This window comes from Lichenostomus cassidix, chromosome Z, assembly GCF_008360975.1.
Source record: "Lichenostomus cassidix isolate B80296 chromosome Z, HeHo_3.0, whole genome shotgun sequence".
Taxonomy (NCBI): Eukaryota; Metazoa; Chordata; class Aves; order Passeriformes; family Meliphagidae; genus Lichenostomus; species Lichenostomus cassidix.
Window position 1 is genome coordinate 29609062 of NC_139511.1, and position 23739 is coordinate 29632800.

The following is a 23739-nucleotide window of genomic DNA, read 5'->3' on the forward strand; positions in this document are numbered from 1 at the left end:
AGCAGGTGCCTCTGAGGAGGGACCCTGAACAAAGGAACCCCATGGCTTTTACACCCTCACAGCAGCAAAGGCTGGACTCCTGCTGTTTCTCAGTATCCAGTTCCCTGGCTGGTGCCACAGGTCCCTGTGACTTTTCCTGTGCCAAAGGTTGGCAGTTCATGGCCTCTTGCCTCGGGCTCCCACCAAGAGCTCAACCTGCAGCTTTCACCGCAGCTTCACCCTGAGCTACCTTCACTGAATGCATTAACAGTGCCGAAGGTTTGATTTGTAATTATGAATACACATTCAGCTCAATATATCGTGGTAACACCAGGGTACACTCCTGTAGAAGGAAGGAAAATGACATGATTTTGTTTTGAAAGCAAGTAAATACTTTGGAAACCTAAACAGTCAGAAGTATCATATCTTAATGCAAATGTCTTTAATGTATTCTCCATTCCTGCCAAAACCCAAAGGTAAAACCTCACATTTATAAAAAAGCATTGCACAAACCTTGTTTGTATCAGAAAACAGAAAAAGTAGCTTGAAAGAAGCTTATTTTCTTCTCTTATCAAAGTTACCTTACAAAGCACAACAGCTAAAATACAAGATAAAAGTAGAGCATGTCCTATGAGCCCACCTGTTCATCACTTCGGTGGTAGTCATTATCTTCTTCCTGTTTTTCCTCTGAAGTTTCTTTATTTATATTTTCATCTGGTTTAGTTTCCCCTTAGATTAAAAAAAGATATATGGGATACTTATATATTATTTTTATATAAAAATCCCAGATACACTCAGCAGCAGCTTATAATGCTCGTACAATTAAAACAGCACAGTTCAGCATCACAGCATAGAATAAACTTTGCTTTTCCCAAATTATGCTTATCAGCTCAAGCAGTACATGCTGCCAACAACCCGTGACATGAAAGAGGGGAACACCTACGGAGTTCAGCTGCTAGCAGCCCAGAAGCTGGGTAATTTCACAGTCCCCATGTAGGCACTGCTATGGAGACCGACTTTGCCACGAGCAACATGCTATTGACTGCTAAAAACAAAGACTCTATGCACAAATAAGGGACAAGGCAACAATCCTATGATGACTCTATTCCTCACTGTTAGGAAACAACTGTAACTGTAATATACCAACCGGGCATATACTTCCAACAGATCTGTTTATCAATTTACTAGCCATCACCCACTAAAGACAGAATAAATAAAAAAAGTTATTTACCATTTCGATGAGAATCTAGGTGCTGTTTTGTAGAACATGTCTCCCCTTTGATGTCCCCTGGAACTTCCATGCCCAGTTTGTGATAAAACTCCCTTTGCTTTTTCATTTCCGCTGTTTAAAATTGCAAATATTAATCCCTGTAATAAACTCCTAATGCAATATTTATGAAGTTATTCCAAACACTTTCCCACTTAAGGACTGCCAACAAGTGGTGGTGGTGTCATTATTTACTATCTTCTCTCTCTGCTATTGCATCAAGTCATGCCTCATCCTATTTTTCAGAGTTAGAACAGCATAAAGTCATCCTTTAGTTACTATTATACCATTACTACTAGAATGAGATAGTATTTAAAGTACTGTAGTTAATTCTGAATATCCCCCATTTTTAATACAACAGTATTTCAGTCAAAACATTATTGAAGTTTTATAGTTCTAATTTTCAACAGCCTAGAAATAATTTTTAATTAATCTATTTCATCTTATTGATATTTGAAAATGCTCTGGTTAATAAGCAGCTTAAATAGCTTAAAATACTCTATTTAAATGAAAGTTTTAACATACATTAAGACAAAAACCCACTGAGCAATTTTATAAAGCATTTCTTTAGAAGAACAGATCTAGTGTCAAAGAGGATTCTGAAAACAGAAACTGAAAATTCCCTGGTAAGAAAGAACTCACAGAACAGCAGAAACTAAATGCTGTTCTGCATTGCATTTTAGCTCTGAGAATTCTAGAAAGCTTGCACAACAGGTACACAGTTTAATAAAAACAAATTACAGTTATGGTATGGCAACATTCAAAAGCTGAACGACTATTCTGCTTTACTTAATACTGCATTTGGAAAAAATATCCCATGTTGCCTACTACCACCCCCACACTTAATTGCTGCTAGTACAGGTATGAAATCAAATTAATTGCTTAAAAATACACAAGTAAAAAAATCCGGTTTTCCATTGTATTTTTTCTCAGTTGCCCCCCTTCTCTTTTTCACCACTTGAAACTTTCTTTTTTTTAATGGTAAGGAAGTACGTGCAAACTGACCTTTAAAAAGGTCACACCACGACTTACCTTCTTGGAGGCCTGGGACAAGTTTGTAAACAATATCTTGCATTGTTCTGTCATGACTAGCAAGAAAAAAAAAACAAAATCCAAAGTTTAAGTTAACCATCTTGATTCAAAACATTTCTCTTTAAAAAGTCCTGGTACTAACTATATGCAAAAATCTCTAAGTTCACCTAATAAGAATTTGACTTCTGAGATCTGTATTTCTATCAAACCAGAAAGGAAAGTAACATAAAACAAATTATGAAAAAGTACAGGCTAAGACAAAAAACAAACGAAAATCTGAGAAAGAGTAGTCAGTGGAGGAAATCACCCCACTAAATATGGCCTTCTGCATCAAGACAAATATATCACTAATAATCTAAAATTCTTTCACAATTTAGAGATAAACTCATTTTTACTACAAAAAGGATAGCTTACTACAAGGAGAGCTTGTTTCTCAACCCTACAGACTAATTTATCACATATCTAGATTAGTTATCTTTACTAGGATTCTTCTAAAATGCAAGAGAACAGTTAACAGAAGAAGACCACAACAACTAAATTTTACTTTGTTCTTAAAAGACAACATTTTAACAGCGAGAAACATTATGCAGCTAAGTAGCCTGTACAGATAGTGTGCCTCAAATTAAAAAAAAGGTAGTAAACACACTGCAAGTAGAACAGTAGGGCCAGTTTAGATTCTAAACTTTAATTCCCAGCTCACCTAAAAAGCCCCTAGAAATAAGTCACTGTCTGAAAGAAATTAAATACTACCTTAAATTCCAATAGAGAAATAATAGAAGAAGCATTTCAAGTGTCTGGCTTGGCGGCTGCAATGTCACTACCCTGAAAGAGTCTGCAATATCAAATCCTAAATCTGACTTGAACAGAAAAGGCTTAGAAGAGTAGTCTCAAGCTTCTCATCACCTGACATGAGCACTTCACAGCAGCAGAGATCAATGAGTAAGTACAGAAATGGTGACAAATCAAGACATTTACAAACAGTAATTACAATATTTTAAGTAGCTCTACAACAAGATTAAGAATGTCATTAACTCTAAATTCACATCATTTTGACCAGTGGTAATTCCACTCGTACAGGCTGGGATTATCAAGTGTCACTTATGGACTGCAGACACATCACCAAAAATATTTCAAAAAAATATGTAAGACATCACTGTTACATCAGAGGCGACAATTTGGGGGTTGGAACTAGATGACACAGATGATCTTTAAGGCCCCTTACAACTCAAAGAATTTTAAGATTCTATGATGCTATTTAACAGTATTTAGAAATGTAAAAAAAGGAGACATATTTGGTTTACCTATTTTCCAGACAGAGAGAGATGAATAAGAGCGCAAATCTACATTTTAAGGCACCTTGTGGAACTCCAGACTGTCAAATATTTATTTAAAAAGTAAATAGATAAAAAAGTAGGCTGGATAAAAGCTGTTTCACTTTTGATGGTGCAGTATTTTACAACTAGTACAAGCACCTTACTTAAGTTGAACTGTATTCAACAACAGAAAACAACAAATTGCCTTCTTAGCTGTTCTCAATGCCATGTTGTTTCCTGGCCCCTTTTTGCACAGAAAAAAATGTTTATGAACCAAGGCAAAAACCATGTTATCTTACATGTCATTAATTCATTCTTGCCTATTTGCATCTAGTTGTCCCTTTAATTATACACTCATACAGGATATTATCAGTGTATTATATAAAAGTAGAGACAGCATAACTAGTTTTGGGCTCCTGAATGAGCATGACCTTGAGCAACATGTGTGTAGAATATCACCAGTTTTCCATAAAAGTGAAATCAGACTCACATGGCTTCATAAATTGTTATAGGAATGAGAAAGGTACATGGAAAAATCACATGAAAAAATGTAAGCTCTTTATAAAGGAAGAAAAAACATTACTTGATATTCAATAGCTAGTGCAGACACAGCATCACAATGTATTTTCATCAGAAGAGTTACTACACTGCAGTTAAATGAAAAGAAAGCAATCAAGGAAAAGAATGGGGATGTCTTCTGAAAACAAAAGGAAGAAAAAACCCAAAAAAATACTTAGTAAAAATGAAAATTGACTACGCAAATGCATATGGAAAATAAGGAGGTGATTGGCAACAGCCAGCATGGCCTTCCCTAAGAGCAAACAGTGTCTGACAAATTTGGTGGTCTGTGACGAGGTTACAGAGGTAGTGGATGAGGAAAAGGTGACTCATGGCACCTACTTGGACTTGTGCAAAGCATTTGATGCTGTCCTGCACAACATCCTTGTCTCTAAACTGGAGAGACATGGATTTGATCGATGCAGCACTTGATGGATTAGGAATTGACTGGATGACTCAAAAGAGTTGCGATCAGCAGTTCAATATCCAAGAGGAGACCGGTGACAAGTGGTGTCCTCAGGGGTCAGTCCCGGGACCAGCACTGTTCAAAGTCTTTGTCAGCAATGTGGACAGTGGGATTGAAGGCACGCTCAGCAAGTTTGCCACTGACACCAAGATCTGTGGGACAGTTGACATGCTGGAGGGAAGGGATGCTTAGGAGGTGGGTCCATGTGAAGCTCATAAACTTCAACAAGGCCAAGTGCAAGGTCCTGCATCTGGGCTGGGGCAATCAAAACACAAATATAGGCTGGGCAGAGAAGTGATTAAGTGCAGCCCTGAGGAGAAGGACTTGGGGGTCTTAGCGGATGGGAAACTTATGATCTGGCCATATGCACTTGCAGTCCAGAAAGCCAATTGCATCCCGGGCTGCATCAAGAGAAACTTGGCCAGCAGGTTGAAGCAGGTGATTCTGTCCTTCTACTCTGCCCTCAAAAGACCCCAGCTGACACACTGCTTTCAGCTCTGGAGCCCCCAAATAAGAGGGATGTGGACCTGTTGGAGGGAGTACAGAGGACAGCCATGAAAATCATGAGAGGAATGGACCTCCTCTCCTGTGAAGACAGAGAGAGCTGGGGTTGTAGTGCCTGGAGAAGGAAGATTCCAGGGAGCCCTCAGAGCAGCCTTCCAGTACATGCAGGGAACCCATAAGAAGGCTGGAAACAGACTTTTTACACAGGTATGAAGTGATAGGACATGGGGGGAAATGGTTTTAAACTAAAAGATAGCAGGTGTAGGTTAGATAACAGGTAGAAATTCTTCACTGAGAGTGGCAAGGCTGGAAGAGGCTGCCCAGAAAAGTTGTACACACCTGACCCCTGGAAATGTTCAGCCCAGACTGCATAACTAAGTCCAGGTCAAAGACATTACTTTGAGTAATCAAGTCCAGGTCAAAGATGTCCCTGCCCACGGCAGGACAGTTGAAACTAGATGATCTAAAAGGTCCCTTCCAAACCAAATCATTTTAAGATGATTCTTTGACATTCTTACCTGTTCCTATGACCTAAACCTTTGAAAGATTAACTGAACAATAAAGCTCAAAATTATTTCTCTCATTATTGTCAGACACTGAAAAGCACTGTTCAAGTGAGACTGAGGATTTTGTAAAAGTGTAATTCCTACAAATGTTTCATATATATAATTTTTACAACCCAAGCATCCAAAATGAGGAATTACTCAATCCCATTAAAAATCACACAGAATTTAAATATTTAAGTGTACACTTCACTTGTTTTTAAGTCTGGAACAAGCTGCCATGCTAGGGACTTGTAAATTCATAGCAAAGTTTCATCCTGTATCTCCTCAATCACCTCCAAACTTCTTTTCAAATGTTTAATATACTGATAAGCAAGAATAAAAATTCTGGGAGAAGCTGTACTGTATCTAGAATAGATACAGTACAGTCTAGAATAAAGTCTAGAATAAAGCTAGTACAGTCTAGCTATGTACAGTCTAGAATAAAGCTACTTGCACTTCGGCTTTTATACTTACCCAATATACTGTAATGGGTGGCTCTGATGTATAACAATTCTACAGGTTGGACAGGTGTTGTTTTCCTCCAAATATTTCACTAGGCAGCTTCTACAGACTAGTAACATAGACATTCACAATTAAAAAGGAATAACAGTAACATATAAAAGTAGCATAAAAAAGTCACAGAAATGCACATTACTGAAATTTACATGAAGTTCATTTTTTTTACATCATATGTGCATGATGTCTAATCTTGCAGAATACAGTTTCCAGTACCTTTCATTGATTTTCTTGATACAGGGAAGGTATGCATTAGAATTAAGGCATCTATACCTATTGAAAACCTTCTTAATACAGCATACAGCACAAAATGCCACTTTGGAATTTACTACAACAACAATTTCTAGCAGGTCAGTATTCAGCTTGCATGGATGACCTTAAAGAAACTATATGCCATTAAGATACTAAACAAAACATATGTGCTTTAACCATGGCCACATACAGAACAAATGTATGTGACAGCAATGAACCCAACATAAAAAAAAATTCTGAAGCTGGAAGGTGGATATCTGGTTGTTATTTTAATTCTAACTTTTGCAGAGTATGGTACAGTTAAACTTCCACCAGAAAAAGAATTACATTGGTACAAATCTCAGTACTAGTAAAATGTCCTGGTAGGAGTTGCTGAAGCAGTCATTCATCATAAAGCTGCACATTTCTCTATGCATACACACAATCATCCATCTCTCTTTCAAAGTAAAGTTTTTATACTCTACTTTCCTCTGTCCTGCCCCAAAACACTACTCATAAAATACACTACTACATATTATCCTGACTCACTTGAAGTTACAGCTCAAAAGGGTATGGAGAAAACAAGGGAGGAATAGCTTTTGCTTGAAATGCAGTACTTCATGTAGTCTTAGTATTAATGCACTCGCCATACAAAATGAAAGTATTTCTGTAACTATAGTGCCATCTATCTCTCAAACAACAAGAAAGTACAATTACATAAATACTTGTTAATTAAAAAAAAATAGGCAACCATAAATGAAGTGTAGTAAATGTGCACTGTGCTTTGCATTTACACACTTAGAATGACAGCACTATTGGTGGCAGAGGTTAGACAAAGCCTCATAGCTTTGCACATCAAGCACAGATCTCGCACAGCAGTTTATTCCAGCAGAGTGCCAGAGTAGTAGATACATTTCCAAAAGTGAAGCCAAAACCCATTCTTACACAGTCAATGAAAGCAGACTCTGACAGAGGAAGCAGAGACAGGTACCCTGGAAAAAGTATAGGGATGTTGCTAACTTGTGTAGAGAGGGGTCAGAAAGGCCAAATCACAGCTGAATCTGAACTTGGCAAGGGACATGAAGAATTGTAAGGACTTCTACAGGTTCGTCAGTCAGAAAAAGGCGGCCAAAGAATGTGTAGCCCCCAGACAAACAAGACTGGCAAACCAATAACAATGCACAAGAAGAAGGCTGAGGTTCTCAATTTTTTTGCTTTAGTCTTCTCTGGCAATTTCTCTTCCCACACCTCTCCACAAAGCAGAGACTGGAAGAACCTGAATACACATAAGTCTCTGGGACCTGAAGAAATGTGTCCCAGGGTCTTGAGGGAATTGGCTGATGTAGTTACCAGGCCACCCACAGCAATTGCCCTGACAGTCAGGTGAAATCCCCAGTGACTAGAAAAAGGGAAACACTACATCCACTTATAGGAAGTGGTAGAAAAAGAGGAACCTGGAAACCACCAACCTGTCTGCCTTAACTCTGTGCTTGGGAAGATCATGGAGCAGATCCTCCTGGAAGCTGTGCTAAGGCATATGGAGGACAGGGAGGTGATTCCAGACAGCCAGCACAGCTTCACCAAGGGCTCTGAGCAACTTGATGCAGCTGAAGATGCCCCTGCTCATTGCAGTGGTAATACATTAACTGACTTTTATAGGTGCCTTCCAACCCCAACCATTCTGTGATACCTAAAACATCATCCCATGTCAGTACATCTTGCAGTTTGGACTAGGTATGCACTGACTCCTCCTAAAATTAACTGGTCACAAGCTGGCTAATGTTCTGGCAGGCTTATCAGTCTGAGCACAGCGTTCAAATAAATGCAACTAGATGGCTTATGAAGGGTGCTGCAGCCTTCTGGATTCTTTTTCTCTGGGATCCGGTTGGGATTAATAAACTCTACTGAAAATTGAAATCTTTGGAGTAATGGACAGACAACACAGAAATCATTCTACAATCTGAAACAATAGTATTCCTAGAGTTTTCCATTACCGTGATTTTCCCATATTGCTGATCTCTGTTTACTCAGACACATGGGCACTGACTGTGGGCATGAACTGAGCTGCATCTTTCCTGATTTCTTAAATATGTCAGAGAGCTTTCACCAGAACAGGAACAGGCAAGGTTAATGCTCACTTTTTTACCGGTTTAATTTCTCTTGACTTTTTTCATTTCTATATCTAGTTCAAGTTGACTTTTTATATCATCCTGATGAATCCAGAAGATTATACCTTTCATCATGTGAGATTTTCCCTTTCATAACATAGGACAGTTTTCACATGTAAGCACTAACAAAACTGACATTACAAACAAAAAGTTTAACAAGACCTGCAAATATAATCTAGCCTAGAATTTTAATCAAGGAACAGATATAAACTAAAAAAAGACTTAAGACTGAGTCACTACTAATGAAGCTTTTAGCTACTGGCTTACAGGCCTACTTGTCACCAACAAGCTAAAACGCAGAGAAACAAGTAGTAAAGAAAGCAAAAAAACTTTGTTTTCTCTTGAATACAGTTTTATAAAAATTGGCCCTGTTTCGCCAGAGGACTGGCCTTGGTCCTCCAAATTACTTTCACCAAAGGACTCAAGAACTTCATTTCCTACTGAATGGCTGAAGATCAGGAAATTAAAGAAAAATGAAAAAGGTAAGGAAAGTGAGCAGTTCTGAGTAGAACAGAATGACAACTTCAAGGTGATATAATTCAGAAGAGATTTCACTATCTCAACAGACAGGGTTGATAGATTTTGCAAGGATGTTTGTCCGGGAACATACATTACTAGCATTATCTTACACAATACAAACAATGCCGACATGTACAAAGCTTTTTAAAAAAACAGGGCTCTGTGCCTCTTCTCACAAAACTAATTCTACAGGACACAAAGTGAAGTAGTGTTCATAAAATATAATCTGTCAAAATAAGGAAGAAACAAGCAAAAAAGAAAAAAAAAAGAAAAACCCAACAGAAAAAGCAGCAGGAAAAGGTAGTAAGGTGCATTCCCTGGCTTTTGAAGCAAGCACTGTAGCACTGTGAATTAATCTACATATTTCCTCCGTAAGCAAATATAAGAGATGGTGCAGATGATATCAGCTGAGGGGTATCTGTGAGGTTTTGTTTTATTTTTAAAGAACAATGAAAAATTACCTTCTAGCTCTGTGTCAGCCATGTTAAGTTGTTATGATACTCATTTTGTATGCAATCTTCTTAGTACCATAAGTAAAGAAATTTTGCAAAACTAAGCAGAAGTCCAGCTTAAGGATCTTCCTCTGAAAACAACACTATGGAAATTGAGATGTGAAACCAATGCAGAAGGGACATGAGACGCTGATTACTGCATCCAGTTCTGGGGCTTCCAACATAAGAATGATATGGACCCACTGTACTGAGTCCAGAGGAGAGCCATGAAGCTGATCACAGGGCTGGAACTCTCCTAAGAAGACAGGATGAGAAAGTTGGGGTTGTTCAGCCTAGAGAACAAAAGGCTTTGGAGAGACCTTAAAGAAGCTTTCAAACAACTGAAGGGCACTACAAGAAAGATGAAGAGAGATTTTTACAGGGACAGGTACTGACAGGACAAGTGGGGATTGATTCAAACTGAAAGAGGATAGGTTCAGATTAGATATTAGAAAGAATTCTTTACTGTGAGGGAACTGGTATAGGTTGCCCAAAGAAGTTGTGGATGTCCCATCCCTGGAATCATTCAAGGCCAGGTTAGATGGGGCTTTGAGTAACCTGACCCAGTAGAAGCTGACTCTGCCCATGGCCAGGGGATTGGATCTAGATTCTAGTTTCAAGAACCATTCCGTAGTTCTTGGAATCATAGAATGAACCATTCTATGATCCTAGATTCTAGGATACTTGAGAAAGGATGAAGTGTGACAAGTACATCAAATTCATTAATGATGATAAACAGAGCTTCTAAATGGAATATAATAAAATACACAATCACTGACAAATCACGAGCATTGCATTTCCCCTTTGTCAGGTATATTAGGTGAGGAAGATGTCTGCTGAAACTTTTCATTTTATGATGAAGACACAATCACCAAATAACTGCCTTCCAAGAAAATCTAGGACTGTAAGTCATTAAGCAATTAAACAACATACTAGCTTTATCAGAATAAACATAAATATTGTGACACAATAATTTTAAAACATGATTTTAAAATTATGGGATGCATTGCAAGGTTCTAGGTCATCCTTCACTTACATGAAAGTAGAAATTCACAAAATAAGTTAACAACAAACAACTACCTTATCACACTATTTTGGAATACAAGCTCATTTCTAGGGTACAATGCAACAAACTTATTCTTGATCGATAAACTACTCTGCTTTCTGCAGAGGAATAGGAGAGAAAGAGACATTTGAAAGGCTCCAGGTGGAGAATATATGCTATGTCAACTGTCACAGAAGACAGAACTAGGTATTCCACATTCCTTTATCAGGAAGACAGACTGCATTCTTGAATATTTACATTACCACTAATTGTGTATGGCTTCAAGTTTATGCAGTACAGCTTTAATCTTCCCTTCATTTACTTTGTTAAAAAGGTGAATTGTCTGTCAAAGAAAAGCAGTGTCTAGTAAAGCACATGCTATTTTGGCTGATGCACAATAGGTATTTCAAATTTCAACTGAAAACCATTACCACATGCTGCATATCAAGTTAAAAAAACCCAAAAACCAAAAACCAAACCAGCAACTTTAATTTATTATACTTCTACTTACAAGTATGCAAGCATTCTGTTACAGTAGTAGCATCAATCAGGTATCCATTGCACAGACGACAGGTTATATGGGCATTAATGTCCCAAAGCTTAATCTTTCTTGTTAGCATCTTTGGTATCTGTGGAAGAGACATATCACAAAGTAACGCAGCTGCAGTCTTTTGCGAATAAATTATTAACTACTATTAATCCACCTTTAGAGTTTCACACAATGTACATGCATGTGCATGCACAATGATGGCACTAACTTTTATGTCACTTCACAGAAGCAGAACAATGTAAAACCCACACTACTTTGTGAGTCAGTACTGCAAGAGCATTGAAAATGGCCCTTCTGGCATCCTAAGAGTTCCTCTACCAACCAAGGGACTCACATTCAAGGTGAAACCCTACTATCCTGGTAAATTAAATCATCATTTCCAGTCTAGTAATGCTGGAAAACTCACAAAAATATGAAGGAGAAAATACTCAAAGTAATTTCAGAATCAACAGTGTTTTGACAGTTGAAAAGTCAAAGTAACTATTAGGTTTAACCACACTTTTAAGCGTTTGCCTTGTGCCAGTATGTGAAAGCATGATTTTGAATTTTTCTCTCAATAATGGGGTTGGAACATAAAACTTCTGAAATCCCTTTTATTTAAACACAAGTTAATTAAAGACTACATTACAGATTAAAATAATTTCACTGGCAGAGTTGCAGCTTTTTGTACTAAAACTTGAACCAGACATTATTCCTTTCTTTTGAGCATGGGATGGCATAAGCACCTTTAAAAGGAAGAAAAGTTAGAAATCAAAAATGAAAAACCTCATTTAACTTTTTTTTGCAGCAACCCCAATTGCTTAGAGCGAAAACACCACACAAAGCCCATGCCTTAACAAAAAAACTGTTACCTTTTAAACACAGCTGTATTATGTTTTCCAAAATACTCTGAAAATTGCACTGTTACCATAACTTGAAAGCATTCTAGTGAATTTACAGAGAAGGCTATGCTTGCTTACAGTCGACTGCATTTGGTTCCCACACTACAGAACTCACCAAATTACACTGTTATTCCTTAAAGGGATGTTACTGTCCCAAACTCACACATACGGGTTTTCATCTAGCTTAGTTTGAAAAACATTTCAGAATTTGAATGGTGACACAAGTTCCCCAAGTTTCACACAAAAACATTGTAACAAGGTTGTCTGATCTTTAATTTTGTCATCTTTTTTTTCCTACGTTCAATGAAGTGGAACTAAGAAAAAAGAACTATCAGAAGGCAAACTTCCACACCAAAATGGACTATTCCAGTGCAGAAAAGTACCTTATGTTCCACTAAAAATATGGAAAAGCATATCCAACACCTACACATTAAAATCTGCATTGTGCTACACAAAAACGACTAGGAGAAGTTCCAGTTCTCATGGTTAAGAAGTAAATGTGGGGGGGGGGGGGAAATAAACTTATTTTACAGTATTTGAAATTTATTTAAAAATCTAGTTACTACACATTACAAAGGAATAAAAGTGCAGCTTGGTTTTGCAGTAGATAAAATAGGTCACAACCTACACTCTGAAACTGAATTACTTTTCTAAATCGTAGAATTCTTTTTAACCCTCTGAAAACCAAACACACATTAAATCGTTGCAAGTTAGTGCATGAGGTCATCAGTTAAAAGCTATTGCATTAGGTACATACATTTCCATAGTGCTAAGGAAGAGCAATTCAACATCACTCTTCGAGAAGAGTTCAAGGGATGGCATCAAGCCATCCCTTGAACCAGTTAAACAGAAAGTCAGCATGCCAGAAAATGCAATTCATGACAGGCAAAAGAGTAATTAGCCTACACAGATCCTGAGAAAAGTAATATGAACACAACTCTAGTTACTTGTCTAGGCAGGAATTCAGAAGGTGTTCAGGATCACCACAGTCAAAATCCAAGCCCTACTAAGGCAGGAGAGCCAAAGCTTTAACAGTGAATGTGAAATTGTTCATTTTCTAGAAAAAACATTGCAATTTTTTCCTTACTACAGTAGCAATAAACATTGCCACCAGAAGAACCATCAACAATTTTTTTAGAAGTTCAGATGGGGTATAATGAGAACAGTGACTGGATCATACAGCAAAGGCAAAAATAATACAAAAAAAAATAATAAAGCCCTTTGTGCCAGGAGAAAAAAAAATGGGAGAGCACAAATAATACACACTTTGCCAATTTAATAGGAAAAAGATCATACACATTTTGACACTGGAAAAATTAATATCTTCTAGAATATCCAGAGCAAGTCCATCAAACCAACCTCATGAAAATTTCATACAGCTTTCAAGGAGGACAGAAAGTCTCTCCCATTAGACGTTTAAAAGACTGAGAATAAGAACTATTGGAAGAAGCAACACAAAGGTAACAGGTTTTTCCAGGGTAGTACACACCTGTTTTAAAATGTGATAAAACCTACAGCAGGAGATTTCTCCAGAAGGCCTGTCCTACACTGCTTTCTTGCAGCTACTAAAACAGGGAAAGTATCTCTTCTCTGCTCATGCAGAGATCCAGACATGGTAGCTTCAACATACCTTGAATCTCCAATAAACAATGCAACTTTTAAGGTCTGTAAGCAAGCTCTCAGTGTTAGACTTTGTGCCTGCATTTTGTGCAATTGTGACCTATGTTATCTAGTCTCATGAAAAACAAGAACATCAGAATGCCTTTCTTGCTTTTCAAAACAGTTAACCTGTTACAAGAGAACTTATTAAAAATCTAAAAATTAATAAAAATAAAATTTTAAAAGGGCCAGACATCTTCCTATCTATTTAGAAAGGTATAGAGAAGCTCGCAAAAAAATGGCATATTACCAAGATGTCAGTTCAGTCAGATAACATAAATACTCAGACTTTGCAGAAAACTTGAATTGCTTCCTAGAGGAAAACAGAAAAAAAATTTTAGCAGAACTAATGACACATATTAAAAAAAAAATAGAGAGACTAATGCTACAGCCTCATATAGGAAATTAAGTTCACTAATCACAGCAACTAATTAAAAACATAAAGTAATTCCGCATTATGTAAAGTAATTCCACATTTACCACCTGCCCATTCTGCATCACTTCAGAGCAAAGTAAATACCATAATTGCAAATTTCATCATCATCTATTCTTTTCTCATTATTATTGCATTTGAAAATTATATACAGTCATACCACAACATACAAAGCTAAGCTATCATTCACAATATTTAAGAAATTCTCCATGTGGATAGATGGCTAATACAGGATGTCTTTCATATTCCTACCTAGAATACATTAACTATTAGCTCAGAAGGGGTACTAGTCTATTTGAACCACACATCTGCTCTTGGGAAGGTGCCCCAAGATGCCCATGTTTCTTCAGCCTATTGCCAAACAAAAGTTAAGCACTACTTGCATCACGTAAGACAGCCAAGTTGTTATCACCCCACCAAAAAACCTCACAATAAACATATATTTTAGGTAACCACATTTAGTCTGAAATACACTGCTGTAGGACAAAACAATGTGAATTACATCTGGAGTTTACAAGCAAGCAAAGGTAGAAAATATTCCCAATACATTAATGCTGACAAGTATATAATAAATTATATGCCAAGTCCTATTTCTATGTCATCTTAACTCCACCTTGTTATAAAGACTACCCCTTATTTTAACATTTGGAGTATAGAAATGAATTCTTAAAATATTTCTCAAATATTTAAGATTTTACATCAGTCTAATCACCCTGAAAATTTCAGTTTATTCGAATTTATCAAACAACCAACTGAAGACCGAGTTAGGTTTTTTTAACTGCTGGGCTCCCATGAATGCAAGATGACATGTCTCTTGACAAAATCTCACCATCCTTCAGCAGTCTCAGCACCTGTTTTTATTATTTAGGTAGCATTCTCAAAGAGCTGCTTTTACCATATCAACATGTAGCAGCGCAAAAGAAGCCAACTAAGTTTACCAAGTGCTGGATTTCTCTGAAGAATTCTGAATGAAGTGACATCCTTCTGCTTAGACAATTGACAGATTCTATGCATGCAATTAATCCGTGTCAGTATTCTCATACAAACTAGAACTAAACAGCAAGACTACACAACAACAAAAACATGAAGTTTGACTAAGAATCACAAAAACTATATTCCTATTTTCTAGGCAAATACAGGTCTCCCTTAAACATATTTCCTTTGAAAAAGGGATATTTTTTCAAATATGAATTCCAGGTAGTCTGTTTCACAGAACTCATTTTCCCATCCCTCCAACAGTGATATGCTGAAAAGAAGGCTAAAAATGAATTCACATGCTTCTAAAACGAGTAATCTTACCTTAAAAACAAAAGCCACAGAAATCTAAAAGTCCATATCTAAATATACATTCCCTAGCAACTGTGCAGCTTAAAAGCACAGACAGACATCTGGATAACACACTAAGACACTTGGTCTGGCCTCAGTTTACTCTGCTTCAAACCGCTGGATTACATAGAATATCCTGAGTTGGAAGAGACCCATGGAATCACTGAGCCTGAATCCTGGCCCTGCACAGGACATCCCTAACAATCCCACCAACATGCCTGAGAGCATTGTCCAAACTCTTCTTGAACTCTGTCACACTTGCTGCTGCGACCACTTTCCTGGGGCGCCTGTTCCAATGCCCAAAAACCCTCTGGTGAAAAACCTCTCCCCAATACCTAATTTAAATCTCCTGTGACACAGGGTCATGCCATTCCCTCAGGTAACCAGATCACATGATGGACATGATCTCCTGATGTCTTTTCTAACCTGAATTATCATATGATCCTATGAACTTACTACACTATCACGCCACCTTTGCCTGTCCATGGGGACTTCTTACTGTATTGACTGATCTTAAGCTGCTCATGACTGTTACCCAGTCATAATCACAGAGACACCAACTCAATGAAGTTAGCACAAGCTCAACATCTAAAACTGGCTGCTGTAAAAAGAAAGCACACAGAATCAGGTTGATGTTAAAGTCCCACACACCAGCTTGAAACAATAATAGGAGGTGACAATAAGTTTATTTTTCCAAAGCACAGCCTAGGCTGATAGCTTCTTGCCTAAAAATGTTTTTAAAAATATATGTATATCTCCCAACTGACACTTCTTTTTTTTTTTTTACAGGCACTTTATAAACTCACTAGACTGTGCAAGATTCAGTATGAATAGCAAGCCCCTAGAAAAGATGTGCATTTGCCTTGTTTTGTAATGTGACCCATCAACCACTGTGTAGAAAATGCGTGCTCAAGAGCTTCTGAATCTTTCCCAAGATCACAGTCAAGTTCAGAAGCAGAAGTTTCACAGGAAGCTACCATTCTATATAAACACAGGCAAATTCAGAGGACAGACCAGATTCTGAACATTTGCAATATCATTTTCCAAACCTAATAGCTCATTTCAATGCTGCAAACATCAGGCTCCCACTAAATCCCCATGGCAGTTGGCAGACAGCAGAAAATATCATACCTTAATTTAGTTTTTAGAAAGCTAAAGCCAAGAAAGGCAAATCTCTGTAACACAGAAACTCCTCAGGTCTTCTAAATTAAATTCTTAGCTCTTCTGAGATTCACCTGCTCAAATAGTAACCTATGATGGCAAGAAATCTCAAACTTTAAGAACTGTAGATAGCTTTGAAACTCTCAATCCACTGAATGAACTTGATTTTAAAAAATTAAAGTCTTACTTTTTATTTAGTCAAGTGAACACTGAAGCCAAAGTATGGTTCTTCTCTCTCAAAACCATATTAGTAGAATAGTAGGAAGTCACTACTCAGTTCTATAATCACAAAAGTGTTCTCAACTCACCAACCAACAAAACAGACAAACAAAACACAACAGAAAAAAACAAACAAAAACCAAACCAAACAATCAACAAAGAAACAAACAAACAAACCAACCAAACCAACCAACAAAAAAACACAACCCCAAAAAAACCAGTGAAGAAAGACATAGAACAAAACACACCAACCTCAGACTCAACTGTTTTTACAGGAAATGAAAAATTAAAAAAAGCATCCCTTCAGCATGTTACAGAGATTCATAGGATAACGCTATGGATAGAATGGAGTAACCACTCCAAGCTGCTCTAATCCAACCTTGCACTCAAAGCAGGCCCACTTCAATTGCATTACTGTGGGCTTATTCCTACTTCACTGAGAAAACCTTCAAAAATGGAGATTCCACAGCCTCTCTGGGCAACCTGTTCCAGGGCCTGTGACCACCCTCACTGGCAAAAATGCTGCTACTGTTTCACAGGAATCTCCTGCATGGCAGCTTGGGTATGATGCCTCTCATCCTACAAGTGTGTACATGCAAGAGCAGTGCAGCACCCTCATCTTGATTTCTGTCCACAGTTTGTGTTGAAAATAGCAATTACATCTTCCCTAATTCTTAGCATCATTTTCTTTAGGACCTTTGTAAACATCGCATAAAAAAGAGCAACACCAAAATCTTAGTCAATAGCTCAAGAGCCACTTTTAACCCAAGTTGTTAGTACTTGATCTTAGTTACTATTTTTAAGTCAGAACAAAACAAATCAGCACTATACTGCTTTAGGGAAATAGGAAACCCTCTGAAGTGTCTAAGAAGGATTAAGAGATTCTCTCCAAAAAAGTTAAGAAAAGAAAATAGACCAATCTTTCTCTTACAAAGACAAAGCCTACTTTTCTAACATCTGCTACTTAGGAATCCTTAATTGGATAGGAGACATGGCAGAAGAATTGCTTTTTGCAGAGACTGTTTTCTTAGCAGCTGTCAAGCAATGAATTATTCAGAAACAACACACCAACAATGGAGAGAGGAGAGACAGTTTCTTTCAGTGCCGGAACATGAAACCCCAAACAAACACAGAGTATGTTCCAAACACTCAGCTAACACAAAAAAAAGAGATCATTTGCAAAAAGATCAGTATTTCTTCATCTTGGTTCCAGCTGACATTATTTTAAACCACACAGCTGGCAGGGTGTCAGCCTCTCACTGTCTGGAAGTCTTACAACATGGCAAAAAGGGATTGAAGACATTTACAAAGGCATCTGGACTATACTTCCAATTAAAAAATAAGGAAAACAAACGAACCCACACACACAGAGTTGGGAGAGGATGGAAGGGGATATGCACACTTCAGAAAGTCAATATGTTTCATTCATGCTTCATCCACTTCATCCACTAGGGCAATGTTCTCTTAAGATGATCAAGCAGAAGGTTAAGCAATATATTACAGGCCTCTCTACTAAAACTCTGCCACCAATAAGACAAGCCTGCACATCTCCGTACAAGCTTTCACCTGGATGTCAGCACTGAAACTATTATTCATGCAAGATTACAGAGAGGATCAGCAGACGGACTCCTCAGAAGTGAGCCTTATCATTTATGCAGACACTAGTCCAGAATATTTTGGCCTACATGAGGCATACCTCTTAAAACAGCATTTCTTTTCAGAGTCTGCCATCCAGAGACCTGAAAAGACAGAAAAATAGTCTGAAAGTTAACATCCAAAATTCCTCAAAATACAGCTACCACAAAGAAATACTTAGCTCACCAAATTCACCTAAGTAAGTATCTATATTAATTTAAGGTAACAGTGGGGCACAGGCACTTGTAACCAAGAAAAAGGAGGGGAAAAGTCAAAATTTGATCATCAGGAGAAAGAAAGAAAAGAAAGATTTAACACTGTCTCCTACAATAGAACACACTTAAGTCACGGAAAATTGCTCAAAAAACTAAAAAGGCCTATTTATTTTACCATGTGATGGCAATATTAAAAAAAAAATTCTCTTCCAAAAGGATAGGGAAAAACAACTAAATAAATAAGCAGAAACCTTGAACCACAACCTATGGACTAGAAAGTCTGTAAGAAAAGAAAGTATTTTGAACTGATGATGCACCTTCAGATCAGCAACATTCTCAGTTTCCAAGCTATATTTTCAAGTAATCTGCTCTTCGTATCTTAATCTGCCAAAAATAATTTCAATCAAGTAGTTCATATTTCCAGAATATCTAGGTATTTTTCAGAATAAAATTATATTTTAAAAAAAATCAAAAAGAAGACCTTTATTCTCTGGCTAAAGGTGATACAATCTCACATGAGTAGGTAAGTTTGACAGAAGAAGCAATTTTTCATATTGATTCACACAGGGAAAATTCAGATGTTAAGAGAGACACGTAAGGAGTACTACTAGTTCCATCTTCCTGCTCAAAAAAAAAAATCAAAGGCATAGCCTACAGGCTATGATTTTGCTGTTATATTGCTAAGGGAATTATAAAAACAATGACAAAACAAGATAATAATGATAGCACTAGACAAAAACTTCGGAAGAATGCTAACAAAAACCTCTTCACAGTTCCACTGTGAACTTCTTTGATTGAATACAAGGTAAAAAGTTACTATTAACTGAAAGCAATACAGAGTTGCAGGAGATGATCTTTTGCTGGAATTCACCCAAAAAACCCCCAAAAACCATTTAGGACAGAAAGCCTCTCATACAGTAGAATAAACTCCATAAGACATTCGTCACTTCAAAGATCTATTTCTGCAGCAAAATGTGGAGAAGAGAGCAGTGACACTGCTTCTAAAGAAATGAGCTCAGAGGCTTATCACCACTCTAAAAGCACACCACAATATAAACTCAAGCAATAGTCTTTCAAAAGGAATTGTCATGCATTTTCCCTTACTACTGCTGGAAGAGGACAAGGTTACACTTTGGTTCATCTAGAATAAGAAAGTGGCACTCAACTTGTGAAGAATAAAAATCCAACCAAGTTCATTCTGAATCATCACCGTATACTTCATGTTCTAGTTACTGGATGACAGCGATGTACTGTGAAAGCTAAAAAAGGGAAATTCAGTTCCTTTTTAGATCTAGATGGTTGCTGGACACTGGGCAAGTGGATTTTATTGATCCTGTAATAAGTCAGAAGTGAGTACTTTAAAGGATTTCTCAAGTGCTGTGACTGCTCTTAACAACTTGCCAGATTATCAAATTGTAATACTTGTTTGCACCACCTAGCTTTGTAAAGCAAAATAGGAATTTATTCTTACCAGGTACAAATCCAGAACTGAAGTGAATGCCTGACAGATTTACAAACCATTGCAACCTTGCTCTACTTTAACAGGATAAGCATACACATGTTTCTTTCTCTGAAACATAGCACAATAATGTTACTTCATTAAAAAGCAGAAGTATAATGCTCACAGTGATGAAAGCCTGAGGAGAAAAGCTAAATGTAGCAAATAATAACAATTTTACGGAATAATTACTGAAAGGTACTAAAGTCATACAGCACTGAAAGCTGAGGTACACCAGGAAGCAGCAGGTGTACCTCAATTCACAATGACTTAAGGTAAAAGTCACAGCTCTAAGAACAAAGCATTATAACAACAGAACTTCATTCAGATCCAAAACACAATGTGAAAATTTTCAAATCTAATGCTTACAATTGTCTGGCTTACATGAGGCATAAGCCTCTCACTTGTGCCAGCTGCACGCTGATGAAACTCAGTAGACAAACCTAGATTTTTGATGAGCTGAATTAAGGCATAGAAACAAAATACAGCCCTTGCTATAGCAATCAGCTTCATTATTCTCCAAGATGACCAATAAATATTGATCAGTTAACTTTCTAAGTATTAATTTAAATATTAACATTAAATTCTTATATACTATTATATATGTTCAGTTTTAATTGCTGTTTCTATCTAATTCCACAACCTATACTAGCTGAACAGGCCTGCAAACACCTTACTCCATAAAGACAGAATTAAAAAATGGCTCCTGATACTGTGACCACAACCATGTAAAGACAACTAATGCAGTTAGTTACTAGAACTAAGTCTAATTCCCACTTCCGTCACAACGCAAGTAAAGTGTTGTATGGTCATCAGGTCTGAGTTTATGAAGAAATACAAGCACAGAATTTGTCTTCTTCAGCTAGCTGGATTAAAACAAAAACAGTTTGTTATTCTAATCAGTTGCAATAGAAAGATAGAAGTTGTTAATGACTGGACAGAGAGACCTCTGTTCCATACAGAAATTTATATAACAGTAACTTATTAGAATAATGTGCTGACCTGCAACAGATGAAGAATGAAGGCTAAATTAAATTAAATAAAAAGGCCTCAGCTTAAAATGAAGTACCTTCCTCTTTTGCAAGTTTTTCCATTGTAGGGCAAGATACCAGTCAGAAATTTACTTCAAGAGAACTGCAGAAGCACTCACAGTCCTGCTTTCATTGCTAGCAATGTCAATACAGCCTGTACAGTATTCTAAAGAAAGATGAGGATATTACCTCAGATGCAGGACACCTTTTCATCAGATGGAAAGGTAAAGAAAACAATGCTGCGCTTGCTTTGGCTTCAGATACCGAAGTTGTTCATTTCAACTGTTGTCAGGTGTGTGTTGTTGAACTTTTACCTTGAAACAATGTATCAGACACTTATAAAAACAGAGCACAGTGACTTCAAACATTAGTGAGAAGTTTGTACTGGGTTTAGCAAAATGTAGTAAGAGAAGATGATTTGTGTTTCAAACCGAGTTTTAAAATCTTGTAAGCTCCAAAAAGCCTCTTCTATCTGGTGTTTGCAAAGCACTGTTTCATAAAAGAAACTTCCAGAAACAAACCTTTCTGTTGAGCAGAAATAGGTCAAAGACTTAAATTTGCTCTAGCAAGCCTAGTCATGAGTACATGTACAGCTTTGTATGACTTAATTCAACAGCATGATTACATGCTAAGGCAGAAAATATATCCATGTGCACTTTTTCGTATCATGCCAGCAATTCCTCACATCTCAGTGGAACTCCTCACAAGTCGATTTTTTCACTCCTGGGAATGTGTTAACACCACCAGATGGCACCAGCACTCCACCTGCAACAAAGCAGGTAGCTATATCTTAATAACTGAACACAGGAAAAAACGCAGGACTGCACTGAAACAGAAAAAAAGAAATTAAAACACATTCACCGGCAGTCTCACCATGGAGATTTCCAGATCCTGTTGGGTCCCTAGCAGCTAGCCAGACTCACTTGGTCAACCAAATAGTTCTTCCCCTCTCCCCCTTAAAGATGCACACACACCTGTCCCTGCTGGCGAGCTTGGCTGGATCATCAGGCTGGATCATCATTACTTTACTGTAATTGCTGCTACTATGGATTTGGCCAAGCCCATCAATAAACCATGTCCCTTAGTGCCACATCTATACATCTTTTAAACACCTTCAGAGTTCCAACACTGCCCTAGACAGCCTGGTCAAATGCCTGACCACTACTTTGGCACAGAAATTTTTCCTAATACCGAATCTAAACCTCACCTGGTATAGTATGAGGCCACTTCCTCTTCTTGTATCACTTGCTGCCTGGGAGAAGAGACTGACCCCCACCTGGCTACAGCCTCCTCTCAGGTGTAGAGTGAGATGGTCTCCCTGAGCTTCCTTTTCTCCAGACTAAACAACCTTGGCTCCCTCAGCTGCTCTTCATAGGACTTGCGCTCCAGACACCTCACCAGCAGCTCCCTTGCTCTTCTCTGCATTTACTCCGTCAATGTTTTTTTTGATGTGAGGGGCTGAGAACTGGACACAGACCTTGAGATGTGGCCTCACCAGTGCTGAGTACAGGGAGACAATCACTGCTCTAGTCCAGCTGGCCACTCCGTCTATTGCTGATACAGGCCAGGATGCCATTGGCCTTCTTGGCGACTTGGGCACACTCCCAGCTCAGGTTCAGCTGCTGGCAACCAGCACCCCAAGGTCCTTTTCCACTGGGAAGCTTTCTAGCCACCCTGCCCCCAGCCTGCAGTGCTGCATGGGGCTGTTGTGACCCAAGGCCAGGACCTGGCACTGGGCCATATTGAGTCTAATACCACCAGCCTCAGCCGATAGATCAGCCTGTCCAGATCCCCCTGTAGAGACTTCCTGCAGCCCAGGAGATCAACACTCCTACCCAATTTGGTGTCATCTGCAGGCTGACTGAAGGGGCACTTGATCCCCTAGTTCAGGTGATTGATAAAGACACTAAACAGACCTGGCCCCAGTACTGAGCCCTTAGGAACACCACCTGTGACCGATGGTCAGCTGGATATAACTCCATTTCCCACCAGTTTGTAGGCTTGGGCATCCAGCCAGCTTTTCACCCAGCGAAGACTGCACCTGTCCAAGCCATGAACAGCCAGTTTCTACCGAATACTGTGGGAAACAGTGCCAAAGGCTCTATTAAAGTCAATATAAACAACATGAGCCTGTCCCTCATCCTCTAAGCAGGTCACCTTGTCACTGAAGGAGATCAGGTCAGTCAACCAAGATTAAAAACTAGGTCAATACAAGGTCTATATAAAAGTTATCAGAATGCACTTACCTTTCATGAAGTGATTAGAGAGTCACTTCTTAGTGAGAGCTAACATCAAAACCTATTTTGTTTCTACGTAATCCAGTACTTGGGGAGGGCAAGATGGGTGGCGATACTGGGACATTTCTCAGTTCCTTAGTAAATCAGGAACTTTCTTTACCAAATATAACTTTATAAGACTCAGGAAAGTTAAAGATTTCTTCCCAGGATCTCATATTATTGCAGGCTTGTGTCAGAAATACCGCTTCCAAGAACACTGC

The 23739-nt window shown here is 38.0% G+C and overlaps 1 protein-coding gene across 12 annotated transcripts in view; it reads right to left on the bottom strand.

Annotated features, from left to right (window-relative positions):
- Positions 1–23739, bottom strand: part of PCGF3 (polycomb group ring finger 3) — a 56262-nt gene that overhangs the window by 9988 nt on the left and 22535 nt on the right. For 3 of the 12 annotated variants that reach the window (XR_014847113.1, XM_085043762.1, XM_085043755.1), the window contains 7 exons: positions 18560–18602; positions 13975–14037; positions 11146–11263; positions 6139–6235; positions 2279–2334; positions 1211–1321; positions 620–708 (listed from right to left, as the gene is read on the bottom strand). Coding sequence is in view for 11 of the 12 variants with exons in the window: in XM_085043762.1 (XP_084899888.1) it covers positions 620–708; positions 1211–1321; positions 2279–2334; positions 6139–6235; positions 11146–11254 (462 nt within the window). In the remaining variant the exon portion in view is untranslated. Of the gene's footprint in view, positions 1–619; positions 709–1210; positions 1322–2278; positions 2335–6138; positions 6236–11145; positions 12326–13974; positions 14038–18559; positions 18603–20184; positions 20284–23739 lie in introns of those variants that run through there. The other 9 variants (XM_085043763.1, XM_085043759.1, XM_085043765.1 and 6 more) reach the window with 6 other exon arrangements.